The 20,704-nt window shown below is 40.2% G+C and overlaps 2 protein-coding genes across 5 annotated transcripts in view; both read left to right on the forward strand.

The window, feature by feature from the left end:
- Nucleotides 1–8,254, forward strand: part of LOC144615312 (pleckstrin homology domain-containing family M member 1-like) — a 20,470-nt gene extending 12,216 nt beyond the window's left edge. For 2 of the 4 annotated variants that reach the window (XM_081794750.1, XM_078442215.2), the window contains 3 exons: nt 5,485–5,711; nt 6,641–6,799; nt 7,645–8,253. In XM_081794750.1, the coding sequence (XP_081650876.1) occupies nt 5,485–5,711; nt 6,641–6,799; nt 7,645–7,769 (511 nt within the window). In that variant the 3' untranslated portion in view covers nt 7,770–8,253. Of the gene's footprint in view, nt 1–5,484; nt 5,712–6,640; nt 6,800–7,644 lie in introns of all 4 variants that reach the window. The other 2 variants (XM_078442217.2, XM_078442216.2) reach the window with 2 other exon arrangements.
- LOC144615334 (EF-hand calcium-binding domain-containing protein 13-like) overlaps nt 7,976–20,704 on the forward strand; it is a 23,736-nt gene continuing 11,007 nt past the window's right edge. The window contains exons 1-6 of the mRNA XM_081794746.1: nt 7,976–8,096; nt 8,396–8,467; nt 11,498–11,641; nt 12,216–12,287; nt 16,092–16,241; nt 17,761–17,811. Of these exons, the coding sequence (XP_081650872.1) occupies nt 7,976–8,096; nt 8,396–8,467; nt 11,498–11,641; nt 12,216–12,287; nt 16,092–16,241; nt 17,761–17,811 (610 nt within the window). The remainder of the gene's footprint in view (nt 8,097–8,395; nt 8,468–11,497; nt 11,642–12,215; nt 12,288–16,091; nt 16,242–17,760; nt 17,812–20,704) is intronic.

A 20,704-nucleotide genomic window follows, 5' to 3' on the forward strand; every position in this document is an offset into this window, starting at 1 on the left:
GGAGTTGCCGGGACTTGTAACTGGAGGCAACATGGGGCAGCGAGGAGAATGGATTCAGGGAGGGCTCGAGCTGAATCAGGCTCCAGCTCTGCCCCTGGCTGATCTTCGACCAGTTACCTAATTTCTCTGAGGCTTCGTGTAAAATATTATTGCCTCTAGGGCGGAAACCAACGGTTCGGAGTTAGATATACAACTTCCAAAAGACGCAGTGAAGCCCAGCGCGTCTGGGTGCTCCGCTGCGACCTCCCAGAAGGCCTCTGAAGGACACAGACCCTGAATGAGGCCTGGAGGAGGTGGTGCACAAAAGGGGCCAAGCGAGTGAGTGGAGGAAGAGCACAGGGAGCAATGAACTTGACTAGAGAAGGGACGCTGGGCAGAGCTGTCTCTTTAAAAGAACTTTTTTCTATTTGAGTATTGTTGACACACGGTGTTACATTAGTCTCAGGTGTACAAGGTAGTGAGTCACCATCTCTCTATGTTGTACCATGCTCACCCCAGCAGAGCCTTCTTCGTTCAGGCCCTTTTTAAACACTCATTTTTTAATAGATTTATTTTTATGGTAAGAAAAAAAAGTCTACCTACAGTGAAACGTCTTCTCCACCTTTGTAACCATAATTATTAATTCCTTACATCTTTCTTTTTCTTTTCTTTAAAGTTTATTTATTTATTTTTGAGAGAGAGAATGAGCAGGGGAGGGGCAGTGAGAAAGGGGGACAGAGGATCTGAAGCAGATTCTGTGCTGACAGCAGAGAGCCCAACGTGGGGCTCGAACTCACGAACCGTGAGATCATGAGCTAGGCTGAAGTCAGACATTTAACTGACCGAGCCACCCAGGCACCCCCTTTACATGTCTTTTTCTGATGTTTCTAAATGCATCTAACAGATATGAATAGATCTGTTAATAACTGTTAATATCTGTTAATAGATCTGTAATAGACTTTTAAATGTCTTTTATATTTCTTATCTCTGCCCCATCCCCACAAAGCTATTATAAATATACTGTTTGATACCTTGTCTTAGAAGAGATCAGGATTTTTGTTTTGGAGCTTCATATCAGTTTCTTAATTTTTTTTCCCCCCTATGGCATGTGTTTCCATTGTATGAATGTACCTTAGTTTATTTGACCAGCCCTGTATTTCCTGGACACTGGAGTTCACTCTTTCTGTAAATAACCGTGTGTATGTGATCTTTGAATTCTATGCAACTATCTCTGTTCAGTAAAGTCCCAGAAACAGAATTGCTGAGGCAAAGGATAAATGAATCTACAATTTTCATAGATAATCGCCTGTTTACACTCTGTCAGGAATGTACCTGTGCCCCCTCGGCCTTGTAGGCAGAAGGTATTATCAAACTTTTGGATATTTGCTCATCTAATAGGTAGAACATGATAAACTTTTTTTTCAAGTTTATTTACTTGTTTTGAGAGAGAGAGAGAGAGAGAGAGAGACAGCAAGCGAGCATGAGTGGGGGAAGGGCAGAGAGAGAGGCGGGGGGAGAGAGAGAGAATCCCAAGCAGGCCCCTCGCTGTCAGTGCAGAGCGTGATGCAGAGCTTGATCCCAGGAACTGTGAGATCATGACCCAAGCCAAAATCAAGAGTCGGGCTGGTACGGAGTGAGCTTAGAAGACATCTGTGAGGAAACAAGGCCATTAGGGCAGCCATCTTGCCCAAGCAGCAGCCTGTGGGTGGAGGAACCTAGGCCTTTGCTCTCAGGAACATACACCTGCTTTCAGGGGAAAGATACGCATGCACACACCCACCACACACACACACATGCACACGGTGACAGAAATAGCCCCATTCTGTGTTTTCATGGCATTGATAGTTTTTTTTTCCCAATGTTTATTTATTTTTGAGAGAGAGAGAGAGAGACAGAGTGTGAGCGGCAGAGGGGGAGAGAGAGAGGGAGACACAGAACCCAAAGCAGGCTCCAGGCTCCAAGCTGTCAGCACAGAGCCCGATGCTGGGCCTGAACCCATGAACCACGAGATCATGACCTGAGCCGAAGTTGGATGCTTAACCGACTGAGCCAGCCCAGGTGCCCCATCCAGTTCTTCACCAAGCTTCCCACCACCTTAGATTTAATATCCATTGATGATTCTTGCCCAAACTAATCTATGATGGCTGCAGAGTGATGATTTTCCAACCTCATGACCACCTCCACGTTTATCACTCACCATCTTATTGTCAGGAAGAGCTCCAACCCCATCCCCGTTATGTATCTGTTTGTCTATTTATTACTATTAAGGACTCAGGGATTCCTATCTCTTTCACTAGATTATAATCTGTCCCTATCCTTATTTTTTTCAAAGACGCTCTAGGCCCAAGGTGGGGTGCTAACTCATGACCCTGAAACCAAGAGTCGCTCGCTCCACCAACTGAGCCGGCCAAGCTCCCCTGTCACTATCTTTATTTGTGTCGATGGCCAAACTGTCCCAGACTACCTTAGAAACCATTCTGTATTAATTCTGTAGCTACGATACCAAAAGCGTAAGCAACAAAAGAAAAGATAGAGAAAACAGTCTTCATCATCATTGAATTCTTTTGTTTCTAAGAATACCATCAAGAAAGTGAAAGGCAACCCACAGAATGCGAGAAAATATTTGCAAGCCATGTATCTCATAAAGAATTTTTTATTTTTTATTTTTTTTAATTTATTGTTTTTAATTTTATTTTTTATTTGTTAAGAGTTACATGCAAATTAGTTAGCATCTAGTGCAACAATGATTTCAGGAGTAGATTCCTTAGTGCCCCTTACCCATTTAGCCCATCCCCCCTCCCACACCCCCTCCAGTAACCCTCTGTTTGCTCTCTATATTTATGAGTCTCTTCTGTTTTGTCCCCCTCCCTGTTTTTATATTATTTTTGTTTCCCTTCCCTTATGTTCATCTGTTTTGTCTCTTAAAGTCCTCATATGAGTGAAGTCATATGATGTTTGTCTTTCTCTGACTAATTTCACTTAGCTTAATACCCTCCAGTTCCATCCACATAGTTGCAAATGGCAAGATTTCATTCTTTTTGCTTGCCGAGTAATACTTCATTGTATATATATATACAGTCATCCGTCATCCATCGATGGGCATTTGGGCTCTTTTCATACTTCAGCTATTGTTGATAGTGCTGCTATAAACATGGGGGTGCATGTGTCCCTTCAAAACAGCACACCTGTATCCCGTGGATAAATGCCTAGTAGTGCAATTGCTGGGTTGTAGGGTAGTTCTATTTTTAGTTTTTTGAGGAACCCCCATCCTGTTTTCCAGAGTGGCTGCACCAGCTTGCATTCCCATCTGATAAAGAATTTTTACAACTCAATAAAGAAGGACAAATAACCCAACTAGAAAATGGGCAAAAGATCTGAATACTGAATTTCCCCAAAGATATGCAAATGGCCAAAGAGCACATAGAAAGATGCTCAGCGTCATTAGCCACCAGGAAAATGCAGATCCAAACCATCATGTGTACGACTTGGCACCCATTAGGAGAGCTTTGATCAGAAAGACAGTTAATAGCAAGTGTTAGTGGGGGGGGGGGTGCTGGTGGGCTCAGTTGGTATAGAGCATGGTGACTCTCAACATCAGGGTCATGGGCAGAACCTACTTAAAAAAAAAGAGTAAATTGAATTAAAAAAACAAACAAGCGTTGGGGCACCTGGGTGACTCAGTCAGTTGAGCCTCTTGATATCAGCTCAGGTCATGATCTCACAGTCTGTGGGCTCAAGCCCCGCATTGGGCTCTGCGTTGACAGTGAGGAGCCTGCTTGGGATTCTCCCTCTCTCCCTCTCTCTCTGCCCCTCCCTAGCTTTTGTGCACCCTCTCTCTCTCTCTCTCTCTCTCTCAAAATAACTAAATAAACTTTATAATTTTTTTTTTTTAAAGTAACCAGTGTTGGTAAGGATGTGGAAAAGCCGATGGCAATGTAAAATGGTACAGCCACTTTGAAGTCAGGCAGTTGCTCCAAAGTTGAAACTTGAAGTTACTCTATGGCTCAGCAGTTCCATTCCTTGGCGTATATGCCCGAAGGAATGAAAACATTTGTCCACACAAACACTTGTGCGTGAATGTTCACAGCACCGTCATTCATAATAGCCCCAAAGTAGCCCAAAAGTCTATAAAACGATCAATAGAGAGACAAAAGAAGGATTCATCACAAGGAATGAGATCCCAGTGGCTGCCACAACATGAATAAATCTTGAAAACATCGTTAAGCGAAAGAAGCCGGGCTCAAAGGCCACCTATGGTGTGACTATTTGTGTGCAGTGTCCAGGTTAGGTAAATCTAGAGAAATGGAAAGTAGGCTTGTGGTGGGCAGGGGTTGGAGGAGGGGTGGATTAGTGACAGCTAATGGGTATGGGGTTTCCTGTTGGGTTGATGAAAATGTTTTAAAATTGACCGCGATCATAGTCGCACGGCTCTGCAAACACACTATTGAGCTGCACGCTTTAAATTAAGTGATTGTGCGGTATGTGAATTATGTACTGTGAATTTTATCTCAATAAAGCTGTTACCAAGAAAGTGTTCCAGATTTGGCCAGTGGGTGCCCCTCTGAGCTGGCTCTCATGTCCATTTGACGTGCCCCAATCCATATTTTGAGCACTTTCTTACTTTCTAGCACAAGATAATTCAGACTTATTTTATACTCTTTCCTAACTCCAGCCTAGGAATCAACCTTTGTCCCAGAAGTCTTGCTTCCTATTTTGGGGGGGAATGCAAAACCAAGATTTAGGCATTTATCATTTCGTTTAATCATCATGACAACCCTAGTAAGTGGGTACTGGCATATCTTCCTTTTACAAATGAGGCCCGGAGAGGTAAAGTATATTGCCCAAGGTCACACTGCAGCCCAACCTTTGAAAGCAGGCGATGTGAATCCAGAGTCCCCGCCCCTTGCACCTCCCCCTACACACACACACACACACACACAGAGTGTGAAAGTGAAGTTTATTTCTTCAACAAGGTCACTTTTACTTGAGTGACCCCAGTTTTGAGTGGAAACAAAGGTGTAGAGCTTATAAGACAGCCTCTCAGGAATTGCACATGGCAGGGTATACCCTTGGGAAAAGTCACATATCATGCGTCTGGGAGCGTGGGGTTGAGGGCAGACCAACACCCAGTGGCCTGGCCCTTCCTACGAGAGCACATGTTCAAACCCACACACGCAAGTACCAGTAAAGTCCAGTGCTCATCAGTCTCCTTTGCCAGCCTCACTCCCCACCCCTGTACCCAAATGCTGCCCATAGCCAGGTGTCCTTTACAAGAGTGAGAATGGCTAAAACAGGAGAAAACCTATAGATGAAAGGAGATCAGCCTCGGTTTTTCACTGTTGACGCTGGGCAGTGGCTACATGGAGATTCATGATATTATTCTCTCTTATTTTGTAAATGTTTGAAAGTTTCTGTAGTAAAAGAAAGTATAAAATGGTGAGAGGAAAGAGAAATAGCCAGGCGGGGAGCCGTGAGTGAGCCGGGACATTTGGCTGCTGTCTCCAGATTCCTCAGGTGCTCAGAGGAGACCAGCAGCACGTCTGGGAGATCCTCGGGACCACAGGCCCTCAGCTGCACCTTCTCCCCTCCGAAGATGATGAGGATGCTACTCATGTCCTTGGTCAGCTGCCTCGTTGCCATAAATGAGGCCAAGCTCATCAGTCGCTGTGACTTGGCCAGAGTGCTGCACAAGGAGGATCTGGATAGGTGTGAGGGCTACTCCCTGAGTGACTGTGAGTGCTGCTTTCTCACACTCCCGCCCCCCCATTCCTCTTCTGCTCCTGGTCACCTCCTATGTGGCCATCTTTCCATCATTCATCTTTCAAAGCCAAGTTCAAAAAGCAGCCCTCCCCGAGAAGCCCCTCCCAACATTCTATATTCCTTCCACTGAATATTATTAACTGAGCACTTACTATGTACCGGGAACTATTTTAGGGGCTGGGGACAGAGACATCAACAAAGCCCCTTCCTTCACAGTGTTCGCATTCTAGGGGGAGAGGCGAGTCCCAAACAAACACACAAACATATGAAGCACTTCCTGGTGGTGATAAATGTTATGCAGCAGAATAAAGCCAGGGGAGTGAGAGGTAACCTTGTCCTTGAAGGGGAAGTCAAGGAATACCTCTCTGAGGAGGTGACATTGAGCAGCACTGAATGAGGCAAAGGACCGGGTCACCCAAATGTCTGGGGAAGAGCATTCCAGGCAGAGGGAGCAGGCAGTGCAAAGGCTTCGTCCTCCTCCCTGGTGGGGCTAGCTTCCTTTTGCCCAGATTTTGCACACACCTGTCTTGTGCCGTCCTTCTCGTTTTATCTTGTCTTGTGGTCCTTTAAGGGGTGCGTCTTCGTTCTTGCTGAAGGCACCAGCTGCCTTTGCCCCAGCTGAATGTCCCTCACTGGGCTTTGCACGGGTCATGGCACACAGTAGGCGATCATCAAGTGCAGGAGATGCGGATGGACAGCGGGATGATGAGCGGTTGTACTGAGGGGCAGGTGGATGGACCGAAGGGCGAGGAGAGAAGCTAATGGGTGTTTCCGGCCAGCTCGCCCCGTCTAGCCTCTTAGGCCTTGTTCCTTTCTTCTGCTTCCCCGTCTCCCTTTCTCCTCCGTGTCCTTTGTCCCTCAGTTCAGAGCCCTCTAAAAACCTTCTTCTCCCTGTTCTAAGGGCTGTGCCTGGCTTTTGTGGAGAGCAACTTCAACCTATCAAAGGTAAATGAAAATGCAGACGGCAGCTTCGACTATGGCGTCTTCCAGATCAACAGCCACTATTGGTGCAATGATCACAAGAGTCACTCGGAAAACATTTGCCACGAGGACTGCAAAGGTCTGGCCGGGGTCTCAGGGTGGGAGAGGGGAGAGGATGAGTGGGGTCTACTCACAGGACTTCTCGTCCCACTCCAAGCCTGGGAATGCACCCAGGAGTGCCTTTGCTGAGCAGAGGATTTCACTAGTGGCTACGATGCCCCTCCGGTTAGGAGATTCTCCGGGGTGCAGGCTCCAGAAAGGCTCTGCACACCCAGTAACAGAGGACAGCAGCGGCCAACATTTAGCGAGAGTGTGTTGTATGCTGAGCACTTCACATGCCAGCTTCTCATGCGGTGGAAACTATTATGATCCCCGCTTTACAGACGAGCAAACTGAGGCTCATAGAACCAGTGCTGAATGCCAGACTGGTGGCCCTGAAGGCTCAGCTCTAACCATCAAGTCCTGACTTTGGTCAATGGCCTGATTGATTCGAGGCCAAGGGCAAACTCCCCACCTCAGAGCCACTCGTGGAGGCTCCACAGGTCCATGACTTTGCCCCTTACTCCCTCTTTCGTACTCTGATCAACATCCCTGCACTCTTCACCTGAAGAGCCTCTCTCATTAGGCAAGGTTTACCTCGGCCTCTGTGCTGCCTGTTTTGACATTTCCTTTCCCTAGAAACCCTCAAACGTGGCGCGAACCAGCATGTACCCTAGCTAGGATGTGTGGTAGTAAACATACATTTACTCCTGCCCCTCCTGCCCCCACCCCTAGCCACCCTTGACCTCTAGCAGCCATTGTAGGGATATCTCCATGGGCCTCTGGGAGGGAGCCCTTGCCTAATCTGGAAGGACTCAGCCCCCGGGGGGCGGGGAGAGCCGGTGTGTGCCTCAGTCTCTGGGACTGTCCTCTGTGTTCTCACAGGTATTCTCTGTCTCCCCTTCAGAACTGCTGAGCCCCGATCTTCTCTCAACCATCAACTGTGTGAAAAAGATTGTGTCTGGAGCAGGGGGAATGAAGAACTGGTGAGGAGGTCACTGTGGGACTAAGTCAGCAGGCAGAGCCCCAAGAAGGATGTAGTGACAGGAGGGGACAGGAGGCAAGGACTCCACCCCTTCTAACCATCTAGAAAAATGTGGGAGAGCGGCGGGCTTGGAACTGGGACTTACAAGACTTGGGATCTGGGTCTTTCTCTGATGTTGTATTAAAACTGTTTTGGACACAGTAGCAAAGGAACTTGAGTTAGCTGAGGGAGATGGCTTCGGAGGGGACAAGGTGTCTCACCGAGCTTACCCAAGGGGTCTCTTCTCTGGAAGAGAACGGAGGCGGAGCTGGGAACTGTCAGTGTGGCTTTCCTGACAAGTTTCTGCCTCCTCGTGCATTTCCTTCACTACTTTCTTTGTAGAGCAGTATATTCTGCTCCCCATTCCAGAGGACAGACTGTGGCTGCCCCCAAGTTAACGGGCTAATGTTCTGAGCAGTCACGGAGACTGGCTAGTCTCAGCCCCAGAGTCCAAGGGGCTGGGATAGAGAATCTGATTGACTCGAGCCCCTTGTCTGGCTCTGTGCTGACAGGATGGAGCCTGCTTGGGATTCTCTCTCTCCCTCTCTCTCTTCCCCTCCCCCCCCCCCTCAAAATAAATAAATAAACTGAAAAAAAATGTTTTTCTTGCAGAAGATGATGAAGTACAAATAGAAGAATTTGGACAAGTGGTAAAGGATATTCGTGATGCCTCCAGGTTAAAAGGTAACTAGTAAATTATTTGTGACTGTTAAATTTACTTTTATTGAATGGATGTCTTTGTGTTTTGTTTTTTAGAATTTCTAGTTCTGTTAATTTCTGCTTACCATGTTGGCATTGATCTGTTTTAAGGCAGGCAAAACTTGATTTTGATTAAAAGTTGGCAGCATCCATGATGAAAGAAAAATGCCTTTTTCTGGAATGGGGCCTGTGTAACCTATTTTAAATCCCTTTTTTTGTTGTTGTTATTTGTGTGTGTGTGTGTGTGTGTGTGTGTGTGTGTGTGTGTGTGTTTTGTTCTGGACTTTATGTAAAGTCAGATACTAGCTTTACAATTTTTCAGATATGAAAATTTTCTATACCATTTTTAGCCTCAGACTTAGGACTCTACCCTGTGTAAAGGCTTATATATTATAGAATTTCTCAGAAATCTTCTACCTCTTCCTTTAGTAGACATTCCTCATGTTCCTTTCTTTGGATTTTGTTAACATACAAGAGTGACCATGTGCATTTTGGTACCATGGCTATTTCCTACCACTTGACTTCCATTTTTGCTTAAAAGTTAAATCATAGACCTAAAACCAATGGAGATCATACTCATGGAGTTTGTGTACTTTTCTATTGGGAAAATAAGTTTAAAACTTAATTATCACTGGTAATTTATTTGAATAACATTCAAATGACTGTTTGGTCAATGAGCGCTGTCAGGAGAAGAATAACAACATAGGTATATGTTTAGGAAAACGGAAGCGGAGTCATTTCTGGGTGTAAAGAAGTAGATAGATACTTTTCAGATTTTTCATAACCACTCTGCCCTGGTATAAAATTTTTAACATCATTGTTTCTCTTTTAGGTTAAGAAAAGTACTTAATAATTCCCTGTTGACATATAAATATGTTACCTGGGTCACATAACATAATTAGCATCAATATAGTATAGTGAAATAGATTAGCTGTGCTATAGGAAACAATGCATACAGGTAGAAAAGAACATGGGCTATGGAGTTTGATACATGGTGGTTTGTGGGTTTTTGACTTACCAGCTGGGTAGTCTCTGTAGGTCATTCTGGTTTCCTCATCTTTAAAACAAGGAAGCTAATAAAATCACGTTTCTCCTAGAGTTGTCAGGATCAACTGCAAAAACACATATAAAGCACATAATCTAATTATTAGGCACATACTATATACTTGGTAAATGGTAGTTAATTTTGAAATCAGAAAACAGAGTTCAGAAAGACTGGTATTCAGGACAGATAACTTTTTATGTGGAGGAAGGAAAAAAAAATGGAAACTAAACCATTGAGAAAGGAGAACAGTGAAAAAGGAGAAAGGTGTAGTTTAGGTACCTGAATCTGGGAGCTGGTCATAATGATTGGGGGTTGACACTGGAATCTGTCAGCCAGTGCAAGAAAAGGCCAATAATTACAGGGAAGAGTGAGGAAGGGCCACCCTGGAAGAAAAGTGTTAACATAGCAGGCCTGAAACTGCTCTTTTTAGAAAAGTCTCCTTGCAAGGTTGACTGTCATATGCTCAGACTGTTCCCTTCATTACTGACTGATAAGGTTAGTTCACTGTGCCTGGACTATTTGTTGACAAACTTGGAGGGGCTGAGAAAACAGGCATATTGTGGATCAAGTTCTATGCTTTCCTTCAGTATACACACAGTTTTAAGGGATTATGGTCAGTGTCTGATCTTGTAGTTGAAGATTTTAGAGGTTGGGCAGGCAGTTCTAGGTATTGATGAGGATTAAGGATAGCCATTGATCTGGATGACTTTGGAAAGGAAGTGAAAGTTTTTGGAGTTGAGAGGTCAAGGTCATTCTTATTGTCATCAGATGATAATGGGAAATGGGGCTGAGGGAGGATTATGAGCAGGGTGACCAAAGATCCTCCAAGAAGGTGAAAGAGTGATCAGAAAGTCAGTAGATGATGGTGTCCGGAGGGTAGTGTAGGTCAATGACAGGCCTGAATCTCAGGGGAGGGATAGGTTTGATTGAAGGTGGAACTAAAATAGCCAGACAGCAGAATCTTAGGAGTGTTTCTCTGCTTCCTGGTCCTATGTGGAGCATGGGAGGATGAGCAGACTCCTCTTAAGGTGTCTGTGCAAAGAAACCATATTTTAAAGGGAACCAAGCTTTAGGTAAAACAAGCAGAGCTGATACAGGTTTTTAGGTGACTGTCATTTGCAGTTGCCTCGCTGAGATGTTAGGGGGACAGAAAGTGAAGCGGGATCGAAGGTACTAAGAAGCTGTGATTACTGTTTGCAGCTATTCCTGAAGGCTTAATAATAATAATAATAATAATAATAATAATAATAGTAACTTTATTGCTATTAATATGACACTTAGTGTTTGCTATATACCTAATGTTGTTTTAAGTGTTTTTCATACATCATATATTTAATCTCCATATTAACTGTGTGAGGTAGATAGTATTATTAAATTATTTTAGATATAAGACTACTGAATTTGATAGAGGGGTTAAATAGTAATAATTTGCTCAAGGTCAGATAGTTTCAGGTCACAAATCCTGGAGCCAGGATTTGAATGTACTTAACACTGCCTCCTTTGAAAGGGCTGGAAATAAAGCAAAATTCCAGATGCCAGAGTACAACTGGATCTTGGTAGAATTGAAAAGAAAAGGTGAGTGAGTCTTTGTGATACTTGTGTTTACAATTTTACATTTCTCATGATTCTGAAATCTATTTCACTTCCACCAGGATGAGTTAATTTTGTTTGCTACCATTAGAGCTCTAGTTTAAAATAACTACTTTGTGTCATTGCAGTGAAAAATTCAGCCATAGCAACCATTTTGGTTGTGCCAATTTTATATTAGCACCAAAGAAACATGGCAGACCAAGCATATTGTTTTGCTGGACTTAGAATTTCCTGAGGGCTGGATTCTTCACTGAGATTTCTTATTCAAGAGGTGATCATAAATCATGGACTACCACTGACAAAAGTCTTGAGTGATGGCTACTGTTGTTTTTTAAGTCAGAGGTTAGTTCAATTACCGAATCACTTTTTTCTGTTTCTAGAGTTACAAGACATTGTCTTAGCTCTTGATGGGCTTGAAGGTGACATGATATCTGGGAAGAACTTGGAGAGCTTTCTAGGCAATATTGGGATTAAGTCACCTGAAGAAGAGGTAGAGAAAATTCTTCAGTCAGATCTTGTTTCTGGTAAGCATTTAAATATTATTATCCATTTTTTTGTTTTGGGTAGGAGTAACTGAAGAAAGTGTGCAAGGTTTTTGTTCAAGCGAATAGGGCTCCTTTGAGCTAATATCTATAGGTATTTGCTTGTATTGCTGTAAATGTCCTTAAAGAGGAGACTTTCTTTTAAAGTCCTTTTTTACAGTTAATGAGAATACTCTTAGCAAGCAGGTAGAAATTTTGTGGGGGAGTGGGCTCATTGGTATCCACTCTCTTTAGATAGATCTTGATTTAGTGACTAACACATAGTTTGGAAATTCCAGCTCTGTGAATAGAAAACCTAGCTTTGCTGGTTTGTACCAAGTAAAGTTATTGGACTTACAACTTTCTTAGTAGGTTAGTTGCCTTACAGGTAGAATCAGAACTAGCATATCTACAATCTTGTAAGGTTAATTGCAAGGCACAGTGGGTGAAAATGAATCCCAAGTATCTTGTATGTAAAGTAAAGAAATTGTATGCTGGTTTTGATTTTCATATGAGCTTTTTAATATTACGTTTTCCAGGGATTCTTGTCTGTTCCCCTCCCCTCTCTCTCTTACAGATGACAACGTGGTGAATGTTAAAGACTGTATGAGGGCTTTGAAGGACACTCAGAAATTTTCCACTTTTGTTGGTAAGAACTTTATGGTAAAACTGTTGAATGGCAAACAACACAGGACTCATTCAGAGGTCACGTAGCCAAACATTATATTTGGTGCTCAGATCTTCTTTGTAGTATCTGTGCCAAATGTTTGTTTCATCTACATTTGAACTCTTCCAGTTATGGCAAACTTGATTACATTTGTTTTTCATTTAAGAATTTGTATTTGAATGGAAAAGATTGGGAAAATGACAAGGTTATGATGTTTTCCAATAGCTAAAGTAAGGACATTTTATTATATAATAATGGTAATTTTGAAACTGTTATAAAAAAATTTAGTGACCAGAAATGTAAGAGATATAAAGTGCAAGGCTCATGTAATGTCACCTTCTGGAAATATCCCTGTTAAAGTGTGGTAAATATCCCTTTAGCCTTTTTTATTTGAATCTATGAATATTTGTGTATTCTGATATTATTTAAAAATTAGACGCACTTGGGTGGCTCAGTTGGTTAAATGTCTGATTTTGGCTCAGGTTATGATCTCATGGTTTGTGAGTTCAAGCCCCACATTGGGCTCTCTGCTGTCAGCACAGAGCCCACTTCAGATCCTCTGTTTTCTTCTCTCTCTGCCCCTGCTTGTTCTCTAAATAAATAAATCAATTAATTAATAATTAATTAATTAAAATAAAATTACCATGGGGGCGCCCGGGTGGCTCAGTCGGTTAAGCGTCCGACTTCAGCCCAGGTCACGATCTCGCGGTCGGTGAGTTCGAGCCCCGCGTCAGGCTCTGGGCTGATGGCTCAGAGCCTGGAGCCTGCTTCCGATTCTGTGTCTCCCTCTCTCTCTGCCCCTCCCCCGTTCATGCGCTGTCTCTCTCTGTCTCAAAAATAAATAAAACGTTAAAAAAAAAATTTAAAATAAAATTACCATGTCCATAATATTCCACGACTTGCAGGTTTAAAGAAATTAACAGTGTATCTTAGATATTGTTCCATGTTCCATTGTATCATAAACAACCTCATTCTTTTTTTTTTTTTTTTTTTTTCAACTTTTTTTTTATTTATTTTTGGGACAGAGAGAGACAGAGCATGAACCGGGGAGGGGCAGAGAGAGAGGGAGACACAGAATCGGAAACAGGCTCCAGGCTCCGAGCCATCAGCCCAGAGCCTGACGCGGGGCTCGAACTCACGGACCGCGAGATCGTGACCTGGCTGAAGTCGGACGCTTAACCGACTGCGCCACCCAGGCGCCCCGCAACCTCATTCTTTTTAAAGACTGCAATAATATTCCATTTGGGGGATGTACTGTCATTTTATCCACAACACTTTTGATGATATTTGCCAATTAAAAATCTGAAAATTTGCCAATTTTTCACCACTGAAACATTTTGATGAGCATTGTTGTATGTATATATGTGCATAAAGTTCTCCTGGGGGATAAAACCCTCAGAAGTCACACTGCTAGACTGAAATATATGCAGATGTGAGATGTTAACAGCTACTGCTTAATTATCCTCCAAAAAGTTTGTAAAAATTCACACTTTTATCAGTAATGGATATTATTTATTGAAAATTCTGCTGGTAAAAGAATTCTATTATTGTTTTAATATGCATGTCTTTAATGACTAGTGAGGTAAAACATTTTTCATATGATTGTCGAATATGCTTTTCTTTTATTTTAATTAGATTGTCTTTTTCATATGAATTTATAAATAGCTCTTTTTTTTTTTTTAAATAGCTCTTTATATATAAGGGACATTAATGTTCTGTCTTGTCTATTGCCATTTTTTTTCTAGTTTATTATTCATCTTTGACTTTGATTTTGGTGGACTGCTTATTGCCATCCTCTGTTTTATTTTGTCAGTTTTGGTAATTTTTATTCTCCTAGGAAATTTATTTTATTCAAGTGTTTTTTGGGAATATTAGTACAATCCTATGCAGTGATAATTCTTTTGATTTTTTTGTGTCTGGTTATTTTCTCATTCTTAAATTTGTATATATATATTTGTGTGTGTGTGTGTGTGTGTATATATGTGTGTATATATACACACATATATACACATATATATATATATATCTTCTTCTAGATTTCCTAGCAGATCTTTTAATTATCTCTCTTTTTAAAGCTCTACATCTTAGATTTATCTTTAGTGTTTCTATTTGTAGTAAAAAAAAAATTCTGCTTTTATCTTTAGGATGTCCTTTCTATTGTTCCCTTTTGTCCATTTTGTAGTTTTTCTAAGTTGTTTAAATTATGAACTTACTTTTTTCTTCTTACTGAGAAATAAATGTTTAAGACTATCAATTTTCATTTCAGTAAGACTTTGGTTTATCAAAGTCTTTATTCTTGTTTTTTTCTAAGCATATTCAGTTGTATTTTGATTTTCTCCTTGATGTAAGAGTTGCCTAAGAGAAAAACCTTAAATTTGAAAGCAATTATTTGAAAAATTTTAAATGAATTTAAAAATTTTAAATTTGAATTTGAATTTCATTATTGTCCTCTCTTTGTTGTTTATTTTTAGTTTACTGTGGTCAGAGAATGAGGTCTATAGTAGAGGATTTGATAGTTTCTGTGTTAATTAGATACGGAGTTTTTTCGATTTTTACATGTTTATTTAAAAACCGCATTAGGGGTGCCTGGGTGGCTCAGTTGGTTGAGCGTCCGACTTTGGCTCAGGTCATGATCTCGCGGTTTGTGAGTTCGAGCCCCGTGTCGGGCTCTGTGCTGACAGCTCAGAGCCTGGAGTCTGCTTCAGATTCTGGGTCTCCCTCTCTCTCTGCCCCTCTCCCACTCATGCTCTGTCTCTCTCTGTCTCAGAAATAAACATTAAAAAAAAATTAAAAAAACACATTAGTGGGCTTCAGGGACAGGCTAATCGTAAGGGACACTCATCCTACTGTTTGTCTTGGAAATCCTTATGACTCTTTGAAGCAGCGCATTCCATAATTTTTGGACAGCTGTAGAACTAGTCAATTGTTCCACATATTTGATGGAAATCCTGCCTTATAATTCCATTCCCAAACTTAACATTTGGACTCTTCCCCGTCAGTAGCCCTCCAGGGATGGGAGGAGAGCTCTTATATTTTCTTTCTTTTATGTTGAATCATCTTTTCTCTGGACTCAGATTTCCTTTCAACCATTCCTCACATGGCCTATTTTTGAAACTTCTTACCAATGACTAATGACTAACTCATGGAACAACATAATATATTAAATTATACTTTCACATAAATTAGCTAATTTTAAAGTAATTTATTATATATTTCTCTTAATGAATTCTGAAAGATTATTTTTTTAGACATGTACTTTAGAAATGTGAAGAGGTTTTTGTTTGTTTTAATTAAGGGGGGGGTGGTCAGTCATGGATTTCCTAGTTCAGATGTTTGATATTATCATGCTAAACATAATAGGCTTTGCTGATTCTCTAAATTGGGTAAAGTGAGCTGACAGGAGCAAGGGGTGTAGGGAAAGAAAGTAGAAAGGGAAGGATTGGAGTTTGGGAGCAGGTGTGACGAATGGAGGGTATTTTTTATGAAATGGTGAGCTCGTTAATAGAATCACTAGAGAAACTTTGGCATACTTTTTTGTTCATAAAGGAATAGCCCACGCAGAACCCAGAGTTTTAACAAAATAATTTTAAGAATAAAGATAAGGGGCTATAGAAAACTATAGTGGAGAACGGATTGCTCTACCTTTTTAAATGGCCACATGTGGGTAGTGGCTGCCATTTTGGACAGTGCAAAACTGGAAGAATCCATCAGTTTTACTGTTATGTTCCAAAAATTTAGATCCATGGACTGAATTACATGTTGCATGTATATTCTCTGTGTTTGTAGTATTGAATGACATCATCGGTACATTGGAATGTATGGAAGAAAGTGATCAGTCTGGCAAGGACAACTATGCAGATGTACTTGGAAACACCAATAGAATTTATTTCACTGATAATAGTTTTCAAGAAGTGTTGGATGATTCCTTGCTCGACGGTGAGTTGATTGAGCAGATAACCAGCAACTTGTAATAAAAATTTCTTCTAAAATTTTATCCAAGGTTTTAAAATATTTTACCAAATACTAATTAATTAAATCTTAATACTTAGTTCCTAAATACTACTGTAAATGTATTGAAATGCAATTTACTACAGATCAGATTTAGAGATATATCTTATATTCTATATTCACGGAGATTTAGTTATTACAGTATCAAATTCCTGGATGATCTCTTGGACTGCATTGTAAACTTGGTCTGAAAGTATTTATATACGTTGTCATATGGCTTTAAAATGTTTCTTTCTAGAGTAATTTCATTTCAAAGTTAATCCCTTTCCTTTTATGAATTTTAGAGAGGTCCTAATAGTTGTCTAGCTTTCTTTTTCTTTTAGGTGACAGGCTCTTTGAAAAATACAAGTTATTGTTGAACAATTAAACCATTGGTCTATATAACATTCTGTGTAAGTGTTGATCTGGCTATTTGCTCTATTTACAAAGAATTTACCTGATCCATCCATATTCTTATCTGGGATATACCCAGATGGGTTTTATCAATACTTGGAAAGCCATCCCCTGACTTTAAATTTAACTTCAGCTAAAAAATGAGATCAGATCTGTGTCTCAGGGAAAACTGGCAATCTGCAAAGACAGTTTAGATTGTCAAAACTGATGGGGGAGGAATGCTGGGATCTGGTGAGTAGAGGTGAGGGATGCTACTAACCACCCTATAATGTATAGGACAGCACTCCCCCACATAATTAGCTGGCCCCAAATGTAATTTTGCTCAGGTTGAGAAATTCTGTTTTAGAGTTATCTTGTAAAATTGCCAAACCTACTATTTTGAAAGTACTTTTTAATAGGTTAGTTATATTTTTTTAATCCTGCTTGGATCACATTTTAAAAATTAATGTAAATATAATGTATCTTGATTCTAACCTCCTTTTGCTTCAAGGTAATACCTGTACTAGTTGTGAGTTATTCTAAACTGCTCTCTAACTGCGATGTGGTCCATCTATGCAAATGGACATATTTTGTTTCTATCACTTGTCCCTCAAATAGATCTCTGTATCAATTTGCATTTGTGTAGAAAATGTATAGGATGAAGCGTATAACTGCACCTTGTCCTTAGGAAAAGCTCCAGAATTAGATAGATAGGTAGGCAGGCAGGACTAAAAAAGGACAATTCAGACTAATAATTAAACACGTTATTGAATATATGAGCCTGGGGATTAAGCTGTTCTCTTAGGGATAAAGGAAGCATTTGTAACATTAGAATCTCAGCCACATTTAAGAAGCTTGGTGGAGCTTGACGAATCCATGGAGTCTAAGAAGTAAGAGGAAGATGAGTAGAGAACGTTATTCTGGAAGCTAGTGGAGGATTTTGAGAAGAAGGGGATGGTCAATGCTAAATGTTATTGAGAAATGAAGTATGTAATTTATCCATTGGTTTTCTTCCAAACTGGGTAAAATCAGGATGCTGTTCCTTATGGCATAATCTCTCTATTTAAATTTGCAGACTTTAGGAAAGAGGCTTTGTCTTCAAATCTGAAACTACCAACAGCAGATGGTAAGGACTTTATATATGTATACAAGAAAGCATTCCCTATGAAGGAGTTATTTTTTAGGATCATTGCCAGGTGCCAATGGATTCCTAGTCCATTCTTCCCACTCCAGCCAGAGTAATTTTTTTTTTTTCAAAAAAGTAATCTGATTGTGTGATGTCCCCCTATTTTCAACTCTTTAAACATTTTTCATTGTTGTTAAAGATCAAAATCCTGCATGTCCTAGCTCTCTGGTATAATTTTGTACCATTACCCTTGCTTTCTGCATTTTCAAGTACAATGGCTTTCTTTCATTTCCTTAGAACTCCAACTACAAAGCTTTTGCGTATTTTGTTCCCTGGAATAGTTTTCCCTGACACTCTTTGCCTAGTTAATGTTTACTCATCTTTCAAATGAGTGATGGGGTGCCTGGGTGACTCAGTTGGTTAAGTGTCTCACTTTGGCTCAGGTCATGATGTCGTAGTCTGTGAGTTTGAGCCCTGTGCTGAGCTTTGTGCTGACAGCTCAGAGCACGGAGCCTGCTTCAGATTCTGTGTCTCCTTCTCTGTCTCAAAAATAGACATTAAAAAAAAAATTGAATGAATGTCAATTTCCTCTAGGGAGCCTGTCATTATCTGCTAGTCGAGGTCAGCTTCTTTTATTATAAGCTTTCATTAAACTATGTCTTTTTCATAGCATTTACTTCATACTATAAATACCCATTAATATTTTTTTAAATGACACTAGAAATGCTCAATATATTTTAGCTTATATAGTGACAAAAGTAGGAGCATCTGACTGGTTCAGTTGGTAGAACATGCAACTCTTGACCTCAGGGTCATGAGTTCAAGCCCCATGTTGGGTGTAGAGCTTACTTAGGAAAAAAAGTAGCAAAAATATTAGAGAACTTTGAATTATCTTAATTCATTAAGACCAAAATAATATAATTTCTCATTAAACTTTTTTTATTTGAGTACGGTGGACACACAATGTTATATTCGTTTCAGGTGTAGTGATTCTCTATACATTTTGCTATGCTCACCACAAATATAGCTATTTGTCACCATACAACAATATTACAATATCACTGACTATATTCCCTTTCCTGTGCCTTTTATTCCCATGACATAGTCATTACATTCCTGGAAACCTGTATCTCCTACTCTCCTTTACCCCTTTTACCCATTATCCCCCTTTCTCTCCGGCCACCATCAGTTTGTTCCTGTATTTATAGGTCTGATTTTGCTTTTCTTTTTTTTATTTGTTTTTTAGATTCCACATATGAGTGCAATCATATGGTGTTTGTCTTTCTCAGTCTGACATATTTCACTTAGTATAATACCCTCTAGGTCCATCCATGTTGTTGCAAATGGCAAAAAAAATCTCATTCTTTTCCATGGTTTTGTCAAATTCCATAATATACCACATCTTTATTCATTCACCTATTGATAGATAGTTGAGATACTTCCATATCATGGCTGTTGTAAATAATGCGGCAATAAACATATAGGGGTGCATATACCTTTTTGAGTTAGTGTTTTTGTTCTCTTTGGGTAAATACCCAGTAGTGGAATTATTGGGTCAAATAGTATTTCTGTTTTTACTTTTTGAGGAACCTCCATACTGTTTCCACATCAGCTGTACCAATTTACATTCCACCAACATTGCACAAGGGCTGCTTTTTCTCCACGTCCTCGCCAGCACTTGTTACTTCTTATGTTTTTGATTTTAGTCATTCTGACACGTGTAAGGTGATATCTCATTGTTATTTTGATTTGCATTTCCCTGAGATTGGTGATGAATATCTTTTCGTGTGTCTGTTGGCCATCTGTATGTCTTCTTCAGAAAAATGTCTATTTAGGTCTTCTGCCCATGTTAAAATCTGGTTGTTTTCTAGTCATATTTTTGATTATTTGGTTAATGATTCTTTTTCTTACGTGCCTGGAAGCATCATTGGGCCAAGAACCATGTTTCCATTTTGCTACAAGTCCTAGCATTGTTTCTCCAGATCCTAGCACAATTTTGGCTTTCAGAAGCCCCTTATTAATAGCTAATTTAATAGCTAATATTAGATGATATTTACTGTGCTAGGCATTGTTTCAAATCTTTTATATTATTGACTTATATAATTGTGAATATTTATGGAATTAAAGAATGACAATAAATCTGTCTTCTTATCTCATTAGCCTCATCTCTCATCACTTCTGCATTTGTATTTATTCTGTAACCATATTACTTATTATAATTTAAATTGGTTCCATATCTTCCATGTGCTTTTGGTTCCATATATTTGCATGTGCTGTTTCCTTTCTGTATATTTTCTGTCAAACAAATTCACATTTTCCCCCCAAACTCAGCTCAAACATCACTCCTCAACCCATAAGACTTTTCAGAGTTATAGGTTAGGTGAACTGTCTCAGTGCTTTATATCTGAGTGCTCAGTGCTCATATCTGGCACACATTTTTCTCATAGTACCAACTATATAATGTATTATAATTTTATTTACAGACATGACAAATTCAGTCCCTGTCTTCAAGGAATTTAAAGGAAACTCTTTAAGAGGGCTGAAATTTTCATTGTTGGTCTTAGTAGCTATAAGATAAATGTTAGTAAAAATGAATATAGGTCTAAAATGGTATTATGGTATTCTTTCCAACTGAAGGTTTAGATCTGTTAGTATAATGCAACGATTTTCGGACTGTGGAAACATACATGACAACTTCGTTTTGGGGTTGAGAGAGAAATGGGGTGAGAAATGGTATTGACAAAAAATTGAAACTCCCAGTAATGATCATGTTTTATATTTTAAATTGGTGTGGTATCAACAGGACTACATTTGGTTGTATGGGTTGTGCTTGCACAAAGATGCCTGGTTGAGAGGGTACAAGTAGAGACTGAAATGCATTCTACATTCCACT

Source organism: Panthera onca, assembly GCF_046562875.1.
Source record: "Panthera onca isolate mPanOnc1 chromosome E1 unlocalized genomic scaffold, mPanOnc1 haplotype 2 h2.Chr16_ul_13, whole genome shotgun sequence".
Lineage (NCBI taxonomy): Eukaryota > Metazoa > Chordata > Mammalia > Carnivora > Felidae > Panthera > Panthera onca.